Raw genomic sequence first — 22,031 nt, 5'->3', positions numbered from 1 at the left:
AACTAGATCAGAATGAACGGTGTATATAAACAATGGGCTCAGCAGGATCTAAAAAAAAAAAAAAAAAAAGTCTTCAATCCATGCAGCTGTTCCACATTAAGGATTTAATTGCTTTAGACTACATCTAAACTTTCTGTGATTATTCATTCAGGGCTTTTTCCTTTTTTTTTTTTTTTTTTTTCATTTTTAGCATGGGGAAAATTTGTGTTTTAATGGGCTTGACTTGAAAAATTAAAGCCGCCATCAATTTTGAAAAGCTTTTTGTCAGTGACTGTTATAAATCTTATTCTGTACTAAGTTAAAAGGGTAAAATAGATCACCGTGTCAAGGCTGAATGTTTTTTTTTTTTTTCAAACAGCACTCCCTTAGCGAAACAAAGACACTGTTAACTTAAATCCTGCAATTTCTGTTGTCCTGCGCTTTAGTTTGTGCATCTTTTGTGTTTTACTTTACCGATAGATGTATGCTAATAATAATTAACCTATATTTACAACATGGAGATGAAAAACACCAATGAAAGTTGACAGACTCAAATGGTCAATTTAAACATAATTTTCAAGCAAGTTCTGAACTAAACTCTGATCCTGTTTCATAATTGGTGTATAACCTACAGTAACAAGGTCTTAAACATCTTAAATTAACCTACTGCAGCTTGCAGGAACCCTTTGAGCATTATTTGGAGACATAATGAGACTTAATTAGTCTGATAAAAACCATCAATATTCACAACAGGGAAGCTCTGGGTTGCTGTCATTTATTCTCTAACTTGTGATGCCATTTGGCTCATAAATCTTTTTTCCTCAGACATCTCAGTCTGTCAGCATTAGAGAAGTAGAGCATGAATATCAAGGTTTTTTTTTGCTTTGCAGGATGACTGAAGGGGGCTCAAGCCATCGGGGCTTTTTGTTTTGTCAGTTTTGTGGAGATTTTTAAATTCACCCTTTGTAGACCTGTTTCCTCACATTCTGTTTGTTCTTCTAACTTTGTCTCTTTGTTCCTCTCTTGTTTTCTGATTCCAAACAGGTGTTGTAGTGTTGAGATGTTGAGTCATAAGCCTGCATCTCTGCTTTCCCCTCATTTACAGACTGGAGAAGCAGCTTAATTGGTCTTTCCTTCACTTTGTTTCTATCCTGATGTTTCAAGGCACACTCTCACATTTATACTTACTATAGTTTCTCTTTTTTTCCCCACTGCTTTCCCAGCTCTTGGACTCTACTGTAAGTCTATATACCTTTAGTATTTGACTTTCCCCCTATGTTCCCCCTAACTTATTACTCTTTCGACTCTTCTCGACTTTATACATAGTGAACATTGAGTTTCTGTCTTTAAATCTAATCAGCACAATATTAAAGAACGCTGTGTTTTTCTGTTTTTTGTGGTTCCATTAAAGGTGCAAACCTGGACAAGATTAGAAATTCCAACAGTATAATGAAAAAGCTTGAAAAAATAAATCAACTTATTTACAAATATCAGATAAAACTATCCTAATGTTCATTCCGAAGTACTCATAGTACATTTTAGAATAGAACACATAATATCTGATTATTTTGGAATTGACTGGTTTTCGATTGGATTTGAAAAACAGGAAGAAAAGTTGATCTTTGTAGAACATGTCTGTAGTTGGATTTTTATACCAGAACCAATCATACAGTGTATGAAACGATCATTGGTTTCAATTTGTCAAAGATTCCCAGTAGAAATAAATGATACCATAGTGAGTAATTTTATTCATCGGATATGGGAGCCTGAATGTACCCTGCATTCAGGTCAGGTTTGCAGCAATGGATTTATTGGGATTGGTTCTCCTCCCTCTCAGGGGATATAATAGGTGACTTTTTATCTCATAGCTTTGCACACTTTAATCGCAAGTCATCACAGCTCATAAGACACAAAGCATTTAGCTTCCACACCACTTAACTGTCAGTTTTCTGCTGGCTGTGAGCTCAGGCCTGAGGGGAGAGGAAGAGCGGCAGAATAAAGCCTCCATCTTTGGCTCTGCCATTTGTCTGTCGCATACAGTAAATGTTATGGGATTAATATAAATAAGCGTATTCTCTACAAAGTGGTCGTTTATCTCCAAGAAAAGAGGCTAATGTCAAAATATCAATATGGCTCGTCAAGTTAACTTGGGGTTAGAGCTGATTAATTCTTAACTCTACTGTTGGAAAAAGAAACATAAATACGCTTCCCTGGGAATATTTATAAATTAGGATCAGCTGTTAAATCAGAGAAAAGAAAACATTCAAGATATTTTACAAAAATAAAAATGATGTAATATTGGTCCAAATGTAAAATCCTGAAAAACATTTTGTGAAAAATTAAGGCTTGTCATGTGCATGCAGTTTGTTTAATGCTTATAATGCATCCTTTGGTGTATAGTGCATCTATTTGAAAGATCATTGTATATCATAACATCATTCTATTTTTGTCTTGATATCACCAACTTGCTCAATGAAAAAGAAGAAAAAAACATAATATACAAACACTTCTTGAAATAAGTTAATTTGCCCTTCATTTGAGCAGATAAATGAAAAGACATGTTTTAAGTGTAGGAATCTTATTTCATTAGCATATTTTTCTACCCTTTTTAAAGAAAAAATGTCTTAGTTTTAGTTCACTTATTGATGTGTTTCTTTTATCTCCAAGTATCTATTGTATTAAACTCATGAGATGGAGTTAGAATTACTATATAGGCAGCTTCTTTACAGTTAATGTGGTCAAATTATTTTTTTCTCTCAGAATGTAAGGCATTCCATTCTGTTTATATCAATTATTTCTGCGGTTTGGAGCGGGGATATTTACTTTATAAACAGAGATCAAATTGATCGTTGTGGTGTAAGTTATGCCTACATTATTAAATCTTATATGCACGCAATAGTCAATGGGTGTCAAAATAATGATCAGTGCACTATAAAGATGAACAAATTAAGATCAAAGATAACCAAAAACATTTAGTCGACAAAAGAAAAAAGAAAACACCCTTATAGAAATGCTTTGACCCTTCATGGAAAATAAACACAACAATCTGAAAGGAGCTAAAAAATGAGCTCCTAGTATAGATGATTGATTATCTGTTTTTACTCTAACTGCGCTTTTATAGGTTTTGCCTTAAGCAGCTTGTTTCTACTAACATGCTGCTGTTTTATCATCTGAACACTCAGACATTGCAGCATCTTTATGTACAGGCTGGACTATGGCAACCATGTCAGACCAAAACACCTGGCCGGGCTGGTGGAGTCTAATCTATATTTCCTTGCATTAGACTTTAAGCAGCAACTAAAAATTTGCCTTATTATTGATTATTATTACAATTATAAAAGCAAATGAGTGAAAACATCTTAAGTATTCAGATGATTGCTTTCGATGTTGGAGCTTCATGCATCCATTTTCTTACCAATGTTTTAATGTCAAATTGCGTCCTTTCTTCTGCTCTGAAGACATCCCAGACCAGGTCATCCGGGTGTTCAAGGCAGACCAGCAGAGCTGCTACATCATCATCAGCAAGGACACTACTGCCAAGGATGTTGTCGCCCATACTGTCAATGAGTTTGGCCTCCTGGCAGCGCCTGAAACCTACTCCCTCTGCGAGGTGTCAGTCAGCCCAGAGGGAGTCATCAAGCAGCGGCGGCTTCCCGACCAGCTCTCCAAACTGGCTGATCGGATTCAGCTGAACGGCAGGTGAAGAAACTGTCATTTTGAGCTGATGTTAGGTATCATAATTTATTTTCCTATGGAGATGAAAAAGAGTTTTTCTTTTTTAATACCCAAAGAACAAAGACTGTGGCTGTGTTCACACTGCAGGCCTTCATTCCTGAAAGCGTTCTGAGAAGCTCAGAAAGAAAGGGGCTGGAAATAGACGACAGGATTTCAGACCCAGATTAATAGATGAGAAATTCAGCTTCCTTTTCTTTCTTTGATTGTTTCCAGATTGGTTTAACTAACAGAACTAAGAGGCAGACTTGAATATTCCTGTCTAAATCCTTTACTCCGCGGCACATTTCACACTGTCTGCATCAGATTGGCTCTGTTAAGAAGCAGCTCATGTCCGCTGCAATGATATGGATTAAATCCTTCCTGAGGAGAGGTTTGGATCTCTGTTCCTGAGGACACACGGATTTATTCAATTAAGTCAACATTTTCTGGCTACACAACATGAATGAAAACTAGTAGGACTCCTTCAGTTGAATAAGAGTCTGTAAAACTTACTCTGCTGTAGCTTAGTGGCATTTAAACAGAAACACAAAGCTCTAATTTAGAAAACGATTAGCATTAGCATTGATCTTGGAGGACAATGCAAAAATATAGTGGGATGCATATTTTCCAGATCGTCACAAACCTTTGATTTCCTCCCTGTGTAAATGAAATTAAGAGTCCCCACTCTTGTTAGAATATATCTTCCCCTTTTAATCTGAAACCTGGAGGAACAAAGAGGGAAATGGGGCTGCAGCAACAGACACAGCCTCCTCCATTAGTTTTTCACGGTTTTATCCATCTCTCCTCCCTCTCCTCCTCTCTTGGGGGTCCCTTGTCGGTCTCCTCCCAACAAGGCTAGCATGAATTTTTCATCCTCTGTCAGGGGCGGAGGCCTCTGCAGACAGAGTGGCACGTATGGAATAATTCATACGCTCTTTCACACATCATGCAAACATATCAAATCTGTGACGATTAAAAAACAGCCTTTACTTTAATATTCTAATCTAAATACTAATAAAGCAAATATATACATATTAGTTTTGTTTTTAAATCTTCGCTCATCTTCAGAGGCAGTCCTTCAGTTTCTCACGTAAAGATTGGGTAGCATTTATGCTTGTTACAGAGACTTTGTTGGTATGGTTTGTAGTGTCAGCAGTGTGTTCATTCATAGCCTTCAGCAGAAGGTCTCATTTACCAGAGACAGTTGGGAGAGCTCCAGCTCTGCCTCTTTGAATCAGCCATCCTCTAACCTCCGCTCTGCTGCTGCTGATTGACAGAAGCTCTGGGAGTGGCAGGCTTAGCCAAAATCGGGCCATCTTCACGCTGTCAGCCTACATATCAGTGAAGGGAGAGGAGCCTAACAACACAATACACACATAACCAGCACCCTCTCTCGCTATTTGCAGGGCCTGGATTTATAAAAACAACTTTGTTTATCTCCAATTTTGCCTTCTCTATCTTCATTTTCCTTTTCCCTTTTTTTCCAAGTTTAAAAATATACCCTTCTTCACCTCACTGATCTTTTTCTTCTCTATAGGTAATTTATAGTCTATTATCTGGTTTCTTAATTAACTACAGGCACTCTGAAAAGTCCTTCAGGTTATTGAAGCCCCCCTACTCGCCATGTCCTTTAGTATATGCATGAAATAAGTTAATATAGTAAAGCAGTTGTCTGAAGCTGAATACCTAGAGGGCCGGTGTTCTGCAGCTTTACCTTGTGTTCCTTGACCTTCACACTGAATCAAAAGGCTAGTTTTATCAAGTTTTTAGCAATCTTCATTAGTATTTCACAGATTAAGATGGTTGATGAGACCCTTTGTAGTCATGTTACATCTAACAGCAAGAAAGCTGGTAAAAAAATATAAGAAACCCTCTAGAATTCATTTTTAGAAGACCAAAACAAGAGTTGTGAGTGTTCACCAGGTCTCAATAGTACTCAGTATTATTCATTAGAGGCTATTTACATGTTAACTAATGGAAAAATGGTTATTTAATAGCTAGATTTTTAACATGAAAACCTGAAAACCTTCTTTGCTCTGATGAAGCTGTCCCAGGATGCCTGCAACAGAAATGGATGCAGACTGTGAAATATGGTGGAGGATTTGTGATGCTGTGGGCATCTTTATCATTTGAACCCCTGAGAAGCTTGTTTGATCATACAAACCAGTCACATTTTTATATTTCTGGAGGTTATACATACAAATCTAGTGGACTCTATCTGCGAACTATAAATGTGGCTTCAGACAGTCATTTAACAGGACAGTGATCCCAAACATCTTGTAGAACAAACAGTAATGGATAAATAAAAACTGGTTCTCTTCTTCTTCTCGACCTTAAGCAAATATTGTTTCACATGTTGTGTTTTGTGAGTGAACTTAGCTCAGTCACATCACAGCCTGTTATTGCTCTGGTTCCAGCTTCTCTCTCAGCATTATTGATCAATTTAGACCAAGGTCTATGCCAACACTTTACTGCTGAAGAGTGCACACTCTAGGCCTTGAATCCTCAGAGGGTCTGCATTCCAGGACGGCTGCATTACGGCTCTATTAGAGGGGAAGTAGAAGGGTTAGATTTATAAACACAGAAGCATATAGAAGGAAATGGAAGGCCGGCTGTTGAAGATTGTAAATCAAGCTCTAATAGAAGTTTCTGCTAAAACATCTTTCTCCTCCCCTTTTGTCCTCATCCTCTTTTTTTGAAAAATAAATCCATTATCGGAAGACATTTAATGTTGAGTAATGCTAATCATTAGTTGGAGAACTAAGTGGCCAAGTTCACAAATGACATTTTGAAAAAAATAAACATTAACAGACATTACAAACATTTTACAGCAGGAAAAAGGTGAAGAAAGTTCTAAAAATGGTCAACGTTGTTGTTAGATTCCAAACTAGGACAGTTAAAGGTGGGGTATATGATCCTGGATAAACGGTTCCTGCCAGCTACATTTTTGAAAATACACACCTTCAGCCCACCCCACGAAACCACGCCTCCAAATTACATGAACGCGCCTGCTGTCAGTCGAGAATGTTCGGATGTTCCCGAGAACGAGAACGAAACAGGCCGAGACCTCGCGTATCTTACAAAATGTTTATAAGCATGGATTGGACAGGAATGCAGCGTCAAGGAGGATAATACTTTATAGTGCCATGATAGCAATCAATATTTCAGACGGAGCTAGTAAGCTAGAGAAACATGCTGGGACATTGCATGTAGTCGACATCTTTGACTTTCTCACTAATGTGGTAAATAAGAAGTAACCAAGTATTATCTCAACATATAAGAAAACATAACGTTGTCTTACCTATCGAGTAGAAACAAGGCCACCTTAGCATCCGTCTGTAGTCCCCTGTCTTCTTTCAGTTGACGCCAACGTTGGAAAGCTGTACCGATTACCACTCTCGTCCTGTTTCGTTCTTCTGTTGCTTTTATCATAGCTGTTGCTTTTTCAAGCACAGTTTTGCCTTTTCTTTTCGAACCCGTTGTTGTCGTCTTTTCTGCCATAGTCAATATTCTCTCTGGCTGTGTGAGATAAATCTGTGGAGTTGGGCTTGATAGCTAGGTAGCTAGCTCTCTAGTAGCATTTGAAGTTCACGGTAGGGTGGAGTTACCTGAAATGACTCCTGCGCCGGCACTTGGGGGGGGTGGGGGGGGGGGTCACGAGTCTGTGAACGCGCAGGGGGGAGGGGTGGGGAGAGCTCAGAGCTGACGGTTGATGGGCGTGCCAGCAACCAGTAGAAGTAGGGATGATAGTTACTTCTATTGGTTAGCGTTTTCCTCTGACTACGCCCTCTACACTGGACTAAAAGATTTCGTTTTTTTTCCAAACATTCTATCTCAGTTGGCGCAATGGGCTCGTGAGGAGGTTTTCAATCAGTATGGTAAAAACATGCTCCAGAAAACATCACATACCCCACCTTTAAAAGAACATATTTTTGCTAAAGTGCCTCAGCTCACCGTGTTTCCGTTTTTTTCCATAAAGATACTACCTGAAGAACAACATGGAGACGGAGACGTTGTGTTCAGATGAAGACGCCCAGGATCTCCTCAGGGAGAGTCAGATCTCTCTGCTGCAGCTCAGCACCATGGAGGTCGCTGCCCAGCTTTCCATGAGAGACTTTGAACTCTTCAGAAACATCGAGTCCACAGAGTATGCAGTTTGGGATTTCAGTACAACATAATATCCTTAATTACCTCATACCACTTCCATGAATAAGCTTTTATTTAAACTCTCAAATAAACTAAAGCCCAAAAATTTTATTTAAAGTGGGAAAATGAAAATCTACTCCATCCTACTGCATACTTTTATTTTCTGTTCTTGGTTCTGTTATTAGGTATGTGGAGGATCTGTTCAAACTTGACTCATCTGCTGGATGTACAAATCTAAAACAGTTTGAAGAGGTGATGAATCAGGAGACATTTTGGGTGGCTTCTGAGATCCTGAAGGAGCCCAACACCCTTAAGAGGATGAAGACCATCAAGCATTTTATCAAGATCGCGCTGCACTGCAGGGAGTGCAAGAACTTCAACTCCATGTTTGCTATAATCAGGTCAGTTCAGTCTAAAATCTCACATGGTCCCTGCTTTACTTAGTCTCTGTGTCATTATGATGTGCTTAAAAATAATAGCTGAAGGATCCAGACACAGTCTGATTCTATTATTTCTGTATGTCCTATATAAGCATTTGGACTTTCCTTTCAGTGGGTCCTTGTAGTTTGGTTCCTTTACTAGTTGCTTCTTTAGCTTTTCTGGATTTGAGAAGAAACTATTGCACATTAGTTGGTTCTGCCTTGGTGACATGTGGAAGCTTTTCGGTGAGGTTGCTAAGTAACTCAGCGCTTTTAGGAAAATGTTCAGGGTAAAGTGGAATCCTGGACTCTCTGGGTATCACACAGAGCTCATTGTTTATGTTTATCTGCCATACACTTGCTAACTGTTAATGGCACTTACGCACAGTTTAAAATGCCACCCCATAGCTATTTGCTATCCACTCACAGTGTGACATTGCCTCTGCACCTGATTATTAAATATAAGGCAGTCATGCATTGGAAATAATATTTTGGACACGGATATTGATTATAATTTTTGAATTTAAATCTGAATTAAGGTCAAAGTGTCATCAATATCAAAAATTGCTTCAAGAATCTAGAATTCAAAAAATTCAAGAATCCAGATGTCTTTAGAAACAAAAGTGAATAAAGAATAAATATTAATTTAATCAATCTAACTTTATCTTAATGGATTCCCATTTTACAGAACTATCAGGATTATGTATCTATTATATATTTTTAAGTGTTTAAGTTATGCTTGGTTAGTGTTGAGTTTTAATAACCTGAAGTTGCAGCAGAAGGAGCTGTGCAGTGTAACAATCCTTTGTTCACAGCTGTTAGAAGTACTTCAGAGCAGCAGAGCCTGACCTCCATGTCCCCTTACACTCCTGCTCACAGCAGGAAGTCTTTGTGCATATGCCTCTCTGATGCTCATGACGGTGTACATCTGCCTCTGCCACTGTGGGTGTATAAGGAACATAACGCACCAGGTTTTCATTATGAACCTATTGCTATCTGAAATAAAAAAATATATATTTTGTTATAGTTTCAACCTCAGTTTCCACAATTACAGAGAGGAGGAAAAAAAGCATTTTGATTTTAGGATGTTTTATGCAAATATATGCAGCTGAACCAGATGAACTAGGAGTTAAGAAGGTTTTGTATAGGTTTTATTTTCAGTATACCTTAAAATCTTTAATCTTTATTTCTTGTAATTTGGTCCCTGGAATGCAGAAATCTAAATTCTTGTTTGAAAACTCAGTATTCAGATTCAGTTCTTCTACAAGTCTGTCTGGTAGAAGTGAGTCACTTCACTGTTTTACTAATGATGGCTCAGGAAAAGAATAAAATGTCCAGGATTTAAATGATTTGTAGTAACCTGTTTTCAATCCCTCCAGTACTTAGTTCTTCTTAGTCATGAAAACAAAATTATCAGCATCAGAGCTCTTAGTATCTAAAAATAAATGGCAATTGCAAAGGTTACAAAACTGACAGTAGAAAGGCATGAGAAGGAATATCTGCGTAGGAGCTGAACTTTCTCTCTTTCCTTCATCATTCCCTCTTTTTTTTTCCTTTCATCTTCCACCTCTACCTCATTTATCTGTTTCCCTGGGCCTCCTGTCTGCCTTCCCTCTCTTTCCTCACTTGAACAGCGGGCTGAACTTGGCACCGGTGGCTCGGCTGCGGAGCTCATGGGAGAAATTGCCCAGTAAGTATGAGAAGCTGTTCGAGGACCTTCAAGACGTCTTTGACCCGTCCAGGAACATGGCCAAGTACCGTAACGTCCTGAGCAGCCAAAGCATGCAGCCCCCCATCATCCCACTGTTTCCTGTGGTCAAGAAGGACCTCACTTTCTTACATGAAGGTAGGAACACAAAGTTTCTTCATGTGTCTGTTTGTCAAAATTTAGCCATCTAGTTTTCCACATTCTGTCACTTTGTAAACATTAACTTTAGTTCAATTGAAAAGGTTTTGTGTGAAAAAAATCGACACAAAGTTGGTCTGTTTTTTTCTCTTTGTTTCATCATATTACCCTCCCTGTGGTTTATATCAGCTATAGCTCAATTTTTTTTTATGGACCTCCATACTGCTCTACATAGACATTTCTTTGGTGCGATCTAATATTATTAACAAATACTCCTGGATAGGAGGTGAAACCTCTTCCAAAAACTGAGTGAAAGTCTGGTTGCGTTCCAATTTAAGCCTGTTCTTGGTCCCTTCTTAGTTTTCCTTAATATCCAGGATTTTTGTCTATAATGACCTGAAAGTTAATTTTGTTTTTTTTTAAACCGATTAGCTGTATTTATGTTGAAATAGCGTCACACAAATCAAGACTATGACCTATTTTAATGACCTTTAGAACTAGGATGTTGCACTAAAATGTACTTAGGGCTGTAGGAGGAAAAGGAGCTTACTAAAAAATTTCTATGCTGCAATATATTGTATTAATAAGAGTGTTTGAAAACCATGTATCCTTTTCTCATCCACTTTACAAATATGCCCTTTGTTTCACCTCTAACGTAAGGTTAGATTTTCTTTTTCTTGTTTTTCTTTAAGATAAAACTATAGTTCTGTAGGCACCTCACTTATTTCCACTGTGCAGCAAAAAGTCCAACTTAGGCCCTCAAAGGACCAACTTCTGCTTCCCTATAACTTACCACGCAAAGTTAGATCAAAACTACCAACATAAACTTAACTTTAAGAGGTTGGTGTTTTCTGCTAAACAGGATGTTCCGCTAGTTGTGCAAAAATCCAAAAATTAATCTGTTTATCAAAAAAAACAAACATTTATTATTAAAGAAGGAACTTTGATCTCCTGTAGCAGTGAACAGAAAAACAGCCTTTTCTCTTTGAACAATATTTTTGCATCTTATATTATAAATATTAAATGCTGACAGCTCACTGTGGGTTAAATAATGGGCCTGTCTTTCTGTTCGTGTGTGTTTGTGTTCTCTTGTGTGCTCCCAGGCAACGACTCCAGCGTTGAGGGTTTGGTGAACTTTGAGAAGCTAAGAATGATCGCAAAGGAGATCAGACATGTGGTGCGCATGACCTCAGCCAACATGGATCCCGCCCTGATGTTCAGGCAAAGGTCAGTTCTCATATGTGGCCCACCCTACCTTTACTTTTTCCTTATTTTAATATGATGCGGGTTTACACAGATCTTATGAATGTTTTATGGTCTCAGATTTAATGTTTAAAAAAACAAAAAACATTGAGCCAAACTTTAGTGACTTTATTAAAAATCTCTTCAATCCAATTTAAACATATTAAGTCAATTCACAACTTCTGTTAATCAGCTTTACAGAGTCAGTTCATTCAAATAACAAAGACAGTCTGGCTTAGTGAATTTAATTTATATCCTGAGCTGCATCTAAGCTCACTGGATCTTCAAACTTGCTTCTCCTCCTGTCCTCAGAGAATGGGTTTAAGTTAGGTGTTTCTAGAGTTCAAATCTGAAACCTAAGAAATGTTGGCAAAAAGGGAAGCATGGCTACCATACATCCACCAGCCAACCTGGATCCCTGACCTGCGGGATCATGTTCACACTCAAGTTCTTGTCCAATCAATTCCTATTCGCTTCGTCCTTTTCATGCTTGGATTAAAATCCCACTCTGGAAGCTAACAAGCTTGGACTGGATGGAAGTTAACGTGGAATTGATGACAGCTGCAGTGTGTAGTTGGTATCACTGTGTTCTTTGTGGTGTCTGTCACAGTCTGTCACTGCTGCGGTGCATGACTGCCCCCTGCAGACAAATTCAGGAGATACACATGACCTTAAAGTGCTGCTGTAGCATCCTGTCACATACAATAATTTCTGTTTTATACAGTGTCACTACACTCACTTTTCAGGTTTATAGAGGGAGATGTCCCACATGTGGTGTCCTCCCATCTTTGGTCATTTCCTGTTTGTTTGTGGTGGCATGAACTCTACATAAGTCTTGTCTCCTCCTCTTCCTCCACACCCCCCAAAATCTTTAAACTTGTCTTTAAGTCACGCTTCAATCTTCACGCCTCTTGCTTGCAGGAAGAAGAGGTGGAAGAGTTTAGGGTAAGTTATAGCCCGGTTACCAGTTTTTAACCCAGTTCCAGTCTGGACCGGCCAAAATTTTGTCCACCCTGCATCTCAACACCCATAAACTCTGCATGTGTCCCGTTGTCTGTGTGTCTGCTTGTGCTTCAGTGTGTTTTAACCGTTCCATTTGCAATGCTCATTCACATGAACCACATTGAAATCCATCGTTCACCCATTAATTACCTGCCATGTTCCTAAGATTCTGAAGTCAGATAGTAGCTTGTAACAGAGCATATTTAAGAGGTTATGATACGACTGATTGCATTTATATTAACACAGTTATGCCTATTAGCTGATAGGAGGAATGTGCATGATAACTCTGAATATAGGCCATTAGGAAGCAATGGCTTGCTTCCTAACTTTACTGCATATTTTAATGTTTACCTTTTAATCTGACATTAGGTCAGTATTTTACTCAAAAACCATATTCTCTTTAATCACAGTCACAGCCAAAACCTTTATTCTAATTTAATTAAATTTGGCATAATTGTGAAGTAAAAGAAAACTGACACATTCCTTTGTAAAGCTTTACACTGTACATATGTTTTCTTTTGACTCCTAAGATAAGAGCTAGTAGAACTAATTGTTCTACGCATAACAAACACATCTCTGGTTCTGTGAAAACAAATAAAAAAAAATATATTCACACTCTTGTTCTACTTTGATTTTGCCCATCAGTCTCAATAAAACACATTGGGTCATGCTGTAATGGTGGTTTAACATTTTTCCAAGTCATTTTATATAATGTGCCCACCAAAGGTGGGATATTTTGTTATGACAAGGCTTTGTTAGACTACTCTATAAAGCTTTTAACTCGACGCTAATTCTGACATTTTGAACTGAAAAAGCTTCCTGGATGGGAAGCAAAACATCTTCAGACTTGGAAAAAAAAATCGTTATTTTTTTCTTTTTTGGGATTTTGTTATGACACACAGAGCATAAATAAAGAGCTTCATGTGAAGCTTCTTCCCCCAAAGTTAAGGAGACAAATACTCTGTTTAACACCCCCACTTATCTGAACACATTAGAAAAGCTACAAAATAAACTTTCAAAGCTGGTCAGTTCGTCCAGTTGTCTTTTTTTAGTCCAAAGCCAGACTTTTTGTTAGGCAATATTAAAAATGGAAAGTAAAATTAAGTGTTGCAAACGTGCAAATACTATTTGACTCCAGTTTAGTTCACATCTGCATCTCCACATTGAGCGTTCTGCACCTTGTTTCCTAACCCTTTTTGCCTCCATCGGACTGAATGTCCTGCTGTTCCGCACTATGTTAGCATGGCACAATACGGGGTGCTGCCTCCCTCCCAGTTGCATGGTACCATTCTAAAATGATGCTACAAAACAAGTTTATAGATTTTACTGAAGAAGTCTTATTACATTTAGAAATCACAAATAGCATCAAGATTTGTCACTAATTGTCTTTAAATACTGTTTGTTTTTTTTGTTGCATTTTCACCTCCTTCTCTTCTTTGTGTCCTTGTCTTACCTCTGCGTCTACCTTCATTCTCCGCTTCCTCCTTTCTCTTTTCCTTCCTCTACATCAGGTCTTTAAGTCAGGGCAGCACCAACTCCAACATCCTGGATGTGCAGGGAGGAGCCCACAAGAAACGGGTGCGACGCAGCTCATTGCTGAATGCCAAAAAGCTCTACGAAGACGCTCAGATGGCCAGGAAGGTGAAACAGTACCTTTCTAACCTCACGGTGGAGACGGATGAGGATAAACACCAAATCATGTCCCTGCAGTGTGAGCCATCTTACAACACCTGTGAGTAAAAATGGAGAGTATTGTGGTTTTATCAGACATTAAATGCAGTTTGACAGATGACTGCTTGCATCTGTAATGTTCGCCAACACTGCCACCTAGTGAGGTTACGGAGGTTCTGCAATAAATGCAACATCCTCCACAAGTCACAGAATTCCTCGGGTAAAATTATGCTACTCTTACAGTTGTGCATGTTTTAATAGAGGAGCATTATCTGCTGATTTTATTTACTTTTTCATATTTTCTCTGTATCCCCTTCACTGTATGTTGTTAGATATTCATAAGTCTTTTTTTGCTTAGAAATGTTGAAATTAGAAATGGGGGTCTGTCTCTCATTAACAGGAAGTCATGTAACAATGAATAAAATTTGATAGCTTGGGGCGTTAAAATCTGTTGTTTACATTAAATAGAATTTTATGGGCTAAAAAATCTGTGATACTTTGTCCAAAACGCTGTTTAAAGAACGAGGAAATTTAGAACATCATAGGTGAATTTCCTCATTTGATCTTTTCAATCTCATTGCATATGCATTTAATCTTTAATTCTCCAATAGTACAATTTGGGGTAAAGGTGTGTTGTTTTAAAGGTTTATTTACCAATATTAATATATTTTTTCTTTAAACAGCTATCAGACTGCTTGTCAGTTTGCTGATGCAATAAAAGGTTCATTTATTTTAAATCTTGTTACATCAAGATATTTGTTTTACTTATAAATGAGTGAGAACCTAAATAGTGGAATAATAATCTTTTCTATTAATCCAGACTTTGCTTGGACAAGGTTTCAATTTTTTTTTTTTATTTTTTTTTTTACAATTAAAAAGGGTTTATATGTATGTCTTTGGTGATGCACAGGTTATTTAACTGATCCTTACAGCAGGCTCTGCAAAGGGTGAGCAACTAGTGCGAGGCGTTGGTGGAACCATGTGTGAAGGTACTTTTCTCATTCATTGTCTTTGTTTTCAGTGGGCAAAAACTTGAGCGAGAGGCGGTCCAACAAGTCAGACATGTCTCCGGTGTCCCTTAGGGCGACCTTGCCCTCGGGAAAAACTCAAAACAGGGTGTCACAAGTCCTTCAGGTCCAGGTGCCACTAAACCCTCTTCGGAAGAAGAGCACTGCCAAAGACAAGGGTGCATCCAGTGAGTAATCCCCAGCTAGATATCACCTTTAACATCTTTTTGTTTTTATTCCTCTTTTGCATCATAGATGAATATCTAGTGTCTGTAGAGCTTCATGGTTGTCTATAAAGGCTTTTCCTTTTTCTTTCCTGTAGACTCCAATTCTCCTCAGGTGGTGAAGAAACCTGCGGTGAACTCTTCAGATGAGTGGAGCACCAAGAGACCATCTGATGACACGGTTTCCACCGTCTCATCCCTTCACTCCAGCCCTACAGTGTCGCCTCAGGGCTCCCCACGCAAAGGTATGCAACGCTTTTCAGCTTTTAGATTTCCTCCTCGGATAAATTATTACAAGATTTAATTTTGGATGGTTTTGGAAAAGTTCTTCATACAGAATTAGATTTCAGGTCTCTTTTCTCTAATTCCTGCTTTCATTCTTCTTATTTAGTGGGAGGTGTGGCAAAGTCGCAGAACTCCAGCCAGATGAACCTGTCAGGATCTTCGTCATCACTGACAAGCGACACCAGCACAAAGACGGGCACGATTAGTCTGCGAAGCTACGGCATAGGTGGGGCCCTTCTTCACAAGAGGATCCTACAGATGACCATGCAGCGTAGCGGAGAGAGCAGCAGGGACAGACAGACAGAGCTAAAGGAAGAGACTGAGGAGCAAACAGAGGCAGCCCAGAAAGACATGTTTTCTTCAGAGGGAAGCAGAGGACGATCCAGGCAGCAGAGCCAACAGGGTGCAGTACAGACAAGAGCAGGACTCCCTTCTAGGACACGTGTAGGGACACATAGAGAGCATCCCATGGTTCACTGTAGGTCTCCTCCTCCTCCCCTACATGATTTCAGGAGACCTCAACCCGCAGTGTCACCCATCAGGGCAAGACTGGCTTCACCTTTCAGGGTGCTGAGGGAAAGGAGTCAGTCCAGAGAGAAGCCGCTGCCAAAGAGCGAGGAGGATACTGCAGAGACAGAAAGAGAGACACAGCAGAGAGGCAGACGCTCCGTCAGTCCAAATCCTTTCCTCTGGCTGTGCAGAGACAGACAAAGCAGGAGGAAAACTGTCTGAACCTCAAACAGAGTTTGCTGTGTTTGTATTGTATGCTTCTCTAAGGCAAAAAATTAGCCGTACATTATGCCTCTGAATATTTAATAACGATGGAGCAGAGAATGGATGTTATGATAGTGAGCCATTTACAGTATAAGGGTTAGGAAACTGTTCCATAGTGTTTGCACCTTTTGGTTCAGTTGCTAATGTTGCACAGATGCTTTATTTAGTATTTTATAGCTGGTTTTCAGTTTCTAGTTTTTTTTTTTATAAAGATGTGATACATTGAATATGTCCAAACACAACCCAGTGATGGTTGGAGTGGTGCATTCACTGATCAGTTTTTTCAACATATCACCATCAGTTTCAATCCTCATGAATCTTTAAATCATTTTCTCAGATCGAAAGCAGTTTTTCTATCTGTTCTAATTATAAGCAAAGAAAATGTGTCACCAGAAGGTGTTTTTTTTTTTTGGCTTGTCTATAGTGTTCATGGATTCCTGAGTTATGCAATTTTTTTCTGTTATAAAGTTGAAACAGTGAGTTCAGTCTTGTTTCCCAGTCATTTTGACACAAACTCCACATGCTCTGTAGCCGTTAACGTAATCTCATCAGTCACATCAGCCATAATAAGATTCTGAATGGTTTTGAGTGAATAAATGGAGGCAGGTGGTTTAAAGTACAGGTAGGGTACAGAGCAGCTGTTGAACTTGGATTACCTCCAACTTTTCATTTACTGTTCAGTCATTGTCGTTAATCCCTAAATGTTCCTTCTTCTCAGGTTGTCCCCTCCTTCCAATGGGCAAGTCGGACAACATGTCGGACTCTAGTCACAGCGAGATCTCCTCCCGCTCCAGCATCTGCTCGGTGGACTCGGCGCAGGCCTCTGGGCCTGACGATCGCTCTAACCGGACCTGTTCCAATACTACTACTTCAGCTGCTCTGGCTCCAAACGCTACGGCTGCAACGGCAGCTGTGGTCGCTGAGGGCACAGCGGCATTAAATGCACACTTAACTGCTGATTACAGCCAGCCCAGCACAAGGTAATTGGCTCTGGTTCAGTTCCTTTATCTAATCTGTCTGCTTAATTATCTGAGGTTGGAAGCAACCCTTGTAAAATAAAAGGCATAATGAGATGAATGGGATTTAAACTTTAAAGGATTACATGACGTATTTGGCCTCTTTAGGGTTTAAAACTTTTTACAGAAAGCTTTAAAATATTGCTTGGAATGAGTGATAGTTTCACATTTTTTGCTCTACAGCAATAAAACTTGTATTTTGGTCTGTGCCCCCTGGAGTTAAATGTTCTTAGAAGTAGATGTTGCTTTAATTAAAGCTCCCCTCCTGTTTTTTGGGTATGTTATTGTCACTGTTAAGAGCAGTTTTTAAATGTTTTTGTAATATTCCTAATTTAATTAAGGTCTGGGCTTAAATAAGCCCTTTCCCTTATTGGTATCTTTTTATCTAATATATATATTCTTATTCTTAGGACTTCAAGAACTTCAGGGAACTTTTTTTTACCACAATCGCCCTGCATTTGGCACATTCTTTCTGTTCCTTTTCATATAATTATTCTTGCTACTTTCAGCTTAGTTCAACCACAGCTTTCCACTCACATATATACACTTTCTTCTCCAGCCCAGTAGGGGGCGTTATTGCCATCAGCCGTCAACATAAAACAATGAAAAAGAGCAATTAAAGGGATTTCCTATACGATTTACATTTGATCATCATCATCTGAATGAATTTTCCATAATATGAAAAACGGCACATTTCAATTTTTGTATTTTTTTTTAAAGCATCATCGTCAGATTACCGTATTTTCCAAACTATGAGCCGCTACAGTTTTCCCAGGCTTTGAACTATGCTGCTTATAAGAAGGTACGGCTTTTCTGTGGATTTTTCCTAACTGCCAGAGTAGGAAGACAAAGCTGGAAATGAAATATTAAGCGGTTAAATTTCATTTGGCACCAGAACATGCTAGCAGTAGGGACGATGGAGAACAAATGTCCCAAATTCACACATTTTGACATTTATTTGCTGCATTAAAGTTGCTGAACCAATGAAGAGAGCGAGCTCAACTCCTGCAGAGCTGAAATAAAGAGCAGACGAAGCCCTGTCTTTCAGTAGAAGCTCTTACTGCGGCAAGCCAACAAGCTAAAGGAAGCTAGCATTCTTCTTCGTCCCCAGATGAAATATGAAGAGCTCCCCCTATAGGTTTAGTGGGAGACAGTTCAGTAGATATCAGCGGCTTATAGCCCAGTGTTGCATATATATATATATGTACATTTCCATATTTTTTTTTTTTAGCAGATGTGGCTTGTAGTGAAGTGCGCTGTGTTCAGAAAATACTGTCAATGATTTACTACTTGTTGGTTTCTTTTTAAAAGTATTTGTTTGGTCATAACCTTTGAGTGGGAGTATTGTTGTCACTCAGAGCCCACAGTAGCGTGCTCATGTATATCTGGGCTGAACAGGGATGTCTGCGGAGCGTCCTAGTGACCCTAGTGGGTGGATGTAGTTGATAATTCTGACTTTGAGGTGTGAATCGTTTGTTAGTGTTATTGGTGACCGTTGTTACGTACTTTTGAAATGGTTATATACTAACAAAGTGATTTCTGAAGGAATCTGGTGTAAATGAATGTAGGTATGAACACTGTTTGCCGCCTAAAATGAGTAGCAGTACATTTTGCTACTCCTGACTTTTTTTACTCCTCTCTCTATTCCGCTGTCGTTCCATCCATGCTCCATCTGCTGCTGTTGGCCACTCCTCCTTTTCTTCCTGCAGCAGCTTCCAGCTACAACCCGTCCTCATTAAAAACACCAAGAACTGGAAGTCCTAAAAATCTAACGACTGTTTATTAGCCTCCCCACATTTTACTGCTCTCCTTCTTTTATCCGCTGTGTTTTAATCTGAGTAAACAGAAGCGCTTCTTTATTGTCTACTGTTTGTTTATCGTCCGTCCATAATCGGACCGTTCTGTCTCATAAAGAGGAAACGGAAATATCTACCTCTCTAATATTTTATTACCTTGGCAGCCTTACTCTGTAACTGACTTGTTTTATGAAATAATGCTCGGTTTCATCGACGGGCGTGTTTGTCCTCTTAAACACTGTCAGTGAATCAAATTGCTGGTCTAAAAAATAAAGCTGAGGGGGGACTTTTGTTGCCTAACTGCTATGGGAAAGTTATTTACAATGGACAGGCTGTTTCTTTCCTTTTTAAATGAGGTTTTCAAATTTTTTTACTTATTCTCCTTTTGTTGCTCACATCATCATTGTTTTACTTCTTGGAGATGTGCTTCTTTATAGCACAGCAAACCTAGTGGGTACCTCAAAGATCAGAAAACACAAACTGACTAAATGTGTTTAAATAACAAGTCACATAGTATTTCAGCATATTTATTAATAACAGCCGAAAGAAACTGACTTCTGCTCTTAAGAACTTTGTTACAAATAAAAATGCTCTTGTTAATTGGAAAGCAGCCCGCTTTACTCTGATGCTTATAAATCAAATTCATGGCAACCATTTTAAGAAGTCAGAAATAAAGCTGCAGAGAACATAAAGAAAGGTTTATCAAGCTTAAAGTGATGAAAGAGTCTCCTTCACAGTTTAGGAACACATGGAAAATGTTTTTCTGGTCAGATGAGATCAAAATTAACTGTTTTCTCTTTAAAAGCTCTCAGAAAACTGATGACAGACAGTGGTGGTGGTGTAATCATGAGGGTTTTCTTGTTCTTCAGTAAGGACAGGAGAGTTTGTCAGATAGATGGAGCTAAATACAGGCCAGTCTTGGAAGGAAACTGTGAGCTTGAGCAGAGAATTACTTCCCAGCATGTATTAGAGTGGCCTAGTTAAAGTTCAAATGAAATCCAGCTTAGCATCCTAACATAGCTCCAATCAGTCTGATTGGTTATAAAAATAAAAAAAAAGACGCAAAGCTGTAATTTCACCAAATGTTCTCCGTTTTGGACACTGTCGAAAGGTTTACATTTGCCTTAGATTGATGTAGAACTTTGATAAAAGTCATGAAGGGTTTTAAGATTTTACGTTTTGAATGTTCCTAGTTTCTTTATCAGGTTTCTTTGAACAGGAACTTGCATAATGTGCCATATTTGAAGTGGTTATTTCTCTTCTTTGTCTTTCATTTGATAGTTCTTCAGTTTTGGCTCGAGGATTTGCAGGCCGACCTTTCAGCTCGTCTCTCTCCACGGAGGAGTTGACCCCTGACCACACTTCCCTGGACTTGGCCGTGGACAGCGGCCGCGGCAGCTGGACGTCCTGCTCCTCTAACTCCCATGAATCCTTCCAAATACTCCCTACCTCCTCCTGTCGGCCCTGGGACCACGGCATCCACGGTTACCCCCTCTCCCTGCCACACGCGCACTTGAGCGGATTCAAGCACACGGCGTTAGGTCGGCCGATAGCTGAGGCGGAGGCCGCCGGACCCTCATGGGCTAACGACATCCCTGCTAACCGACACACCAGAGACTCGAGCTCCGACCTGAGCAGGCAGGGACATGAGAGCTGGACGTCTTCGGGCTCTCTGTCCGATAACTACGAGGGAAACTACGGAACTATAAAGCGGAGAAACACTTCGGAGCATCCTTCCTCGCCGGTCAACGAGGAAGGAGGGCAAAGCACGGACGCTTCCTACAAAACGGTGACATCAAGCACAGAGAAGGGCCTGATAGGTGAGGGAACAGAGAAAATGTAGCTTAGCATTCGTCCATCTCTTCTCCTGCATGTATGGTAGTCTGACAGGAGGAGGGATCTTGGAGAGATGGTCAACATTTTTAAGCATCATTACCTTCCAGGAAGGATTATTCCTGTTTATCTATTTTTAAAGTTATTTTAGGAGTTAGGCTGATATTAAGATTTAGCTTTTCTTTGATTCCTTTGTCTAAATGATGAATGAGAGACGAATAAAACAGTCATTACATCTTTAGGCATTCCTTAATGCACTGCAGCCATCCATTTTATTGGTTGTATATATATGTTTTTGTATTTTTTATTTTCTGCATGTTTTGTGCATCTGTAGTTGTGTGTCTTGCTTGTGAAACCTCACAATCATTTAATTTCTCCATTTTATTTTCCTTTTTTTGTTCCTTTTCCACCAACTCTTCATCCCCTCCTTTCTTTTTCCGTCCTTCATTTTCACCTCCACCTCCATCTAGTATACTGTGTCACCTCCCCCACTAAGGATGAGCGTTACCGTGCTCCCCCTCCCACCCCTCCAGGCTACCAGGGTCTGGCTTTAGGCGATCTGGGGCTCACAGACGGAGTAGTCAGCGGGCCGGGCTCTTCTGCTCCCCGACCTCCTCACCTCAAACCACCGGACTACAGCGTGGCCCTGCAGAGAAGCAAGCTCCTGCAGAGCCCCGGAGCGGCCAGTGGTCTGGCTGAGGTGCGGAGGCTTCACCATCAAGAATCCCGAACATCCAGCTCCACACAGGGCAAGTCCAGACCTCCCAGCATCGGCCACCGATCACAGGACCTGGCTGATAGTGAGGATGGTAGGTCTGACCTCCTGTGCTCTTATATTTCCAGGAAATAAAATGATTCCCATTTGGTCCTCTTACATTAGACCTCAACATTGGATAAAAAAAAAATTTTGATCTTAAGCTAAAATTACTTGTTAATCAATGAATTACTGTTTAAATTGTTTTTCTGAATTGGGCTCAACTGCATGCATGCAGTTATGCATCAGAAAACCGATTAACTTCTCCGACATCAACAGGTTTATTTGCTCTACATCACTTTGGATAGACTTCACTAGTTGTT

General features: G+C 39.5%; 1 protein-coding gene across 10 annotated transcripts in view; it reads left to right on the top strand.

The window, feature by feature from the left end:
• LOC119797649 (rap guanine nucleotide exchange factor 6-like) overlaps positions 1 to 22,031 on the top strand; it is a 187,952-nt gene that overhangs the window by 161,314 nt on the left and 4,607 nt on the right. For 5 of the 10 annotated variants that reach the window (XM_038306812.1, XM_038306811.1, XM_038306817.1 and 2 more), the window contains 14 exons: positions 1,203 to 1,217; positions 3,438 to 3,678; positions 7,673 to 7,840; positions 8,025 to 8,240; positions 9,893 to 10,104; positions 11,208 to 11,331; positions 12,268 to 12,291; positions 13,860 to 14,080; positions 15,041 to 15,214; positions 15,349 to 15,495; positions 15,642 to 15,761; positions 17,028 to 17,289; positions 20,403 to 20,941; positions 21,425 to 21,763. In XM_038306812.1, coding sequence (XP_038162740.1) covers positions 1,203 to 1,217; positions 3,438 to 3,678; positions 7,673 to 7,840; positions 8,025 to 8,240; positions 9,893 to 10,104; positions 11,208 to 11,331; positions 12,268 to 12,291; positions 13,860 to 14,080; positions 15,041 to 15,214; positions 15,349 to 15,495; positions 15,642 to 15,761; positions 17,028 to 17,289; positions 20,403 to 20,941; positions 21,425 to 21,763 — 2,802 coding nt within the window. The remainder of the gene's footprint in view (positions 1 to 1,202; positions 1,218 to 3,437; positions 3,679 to 7,672; positions 7,841 to 8,024; positions 8,241 to 9,892; positions 10,105 to 11,207; positions 11,332 to 12,267; positions 12,292 to 13,859; positions 14,081 to 15,040; positions 15,215 to 15,348; positions 15,496 to 15,641; positions 15,762 to 17,027; positions 17,290 to 20,402; positions 20,942 to 21,424; positions 21,764 to 22,031) is intronic. The other 5 variants (XM_038306813.1, XM_038306815.1, XM_038306810.1 and 2 more) reach the window with 4 other exon arrangements.

The sequence above is a fragment of the Cyprinodon tularosa genome, unplaced genomic scaffold (genome assembly GCF_016077235.1).
Source record: "Cyprinodon tularosa strain WSP-4 unplaced genomic scaffold, ASM1607723v1 ctg592, whole genome shotgun sequence".
Classification (NCBI taxonomy): Eukaryota; Metazoa; Chordata; class Actinopteri; order Cyprinodontiformes; family Cyprinodontidae; genus Cyprinodon; species Cyprinodon tularosa.
Note: the sequence above shows the minus strand (reverse complement) of the source record. Positions and strands in the feature narration are given on the sequence as shown.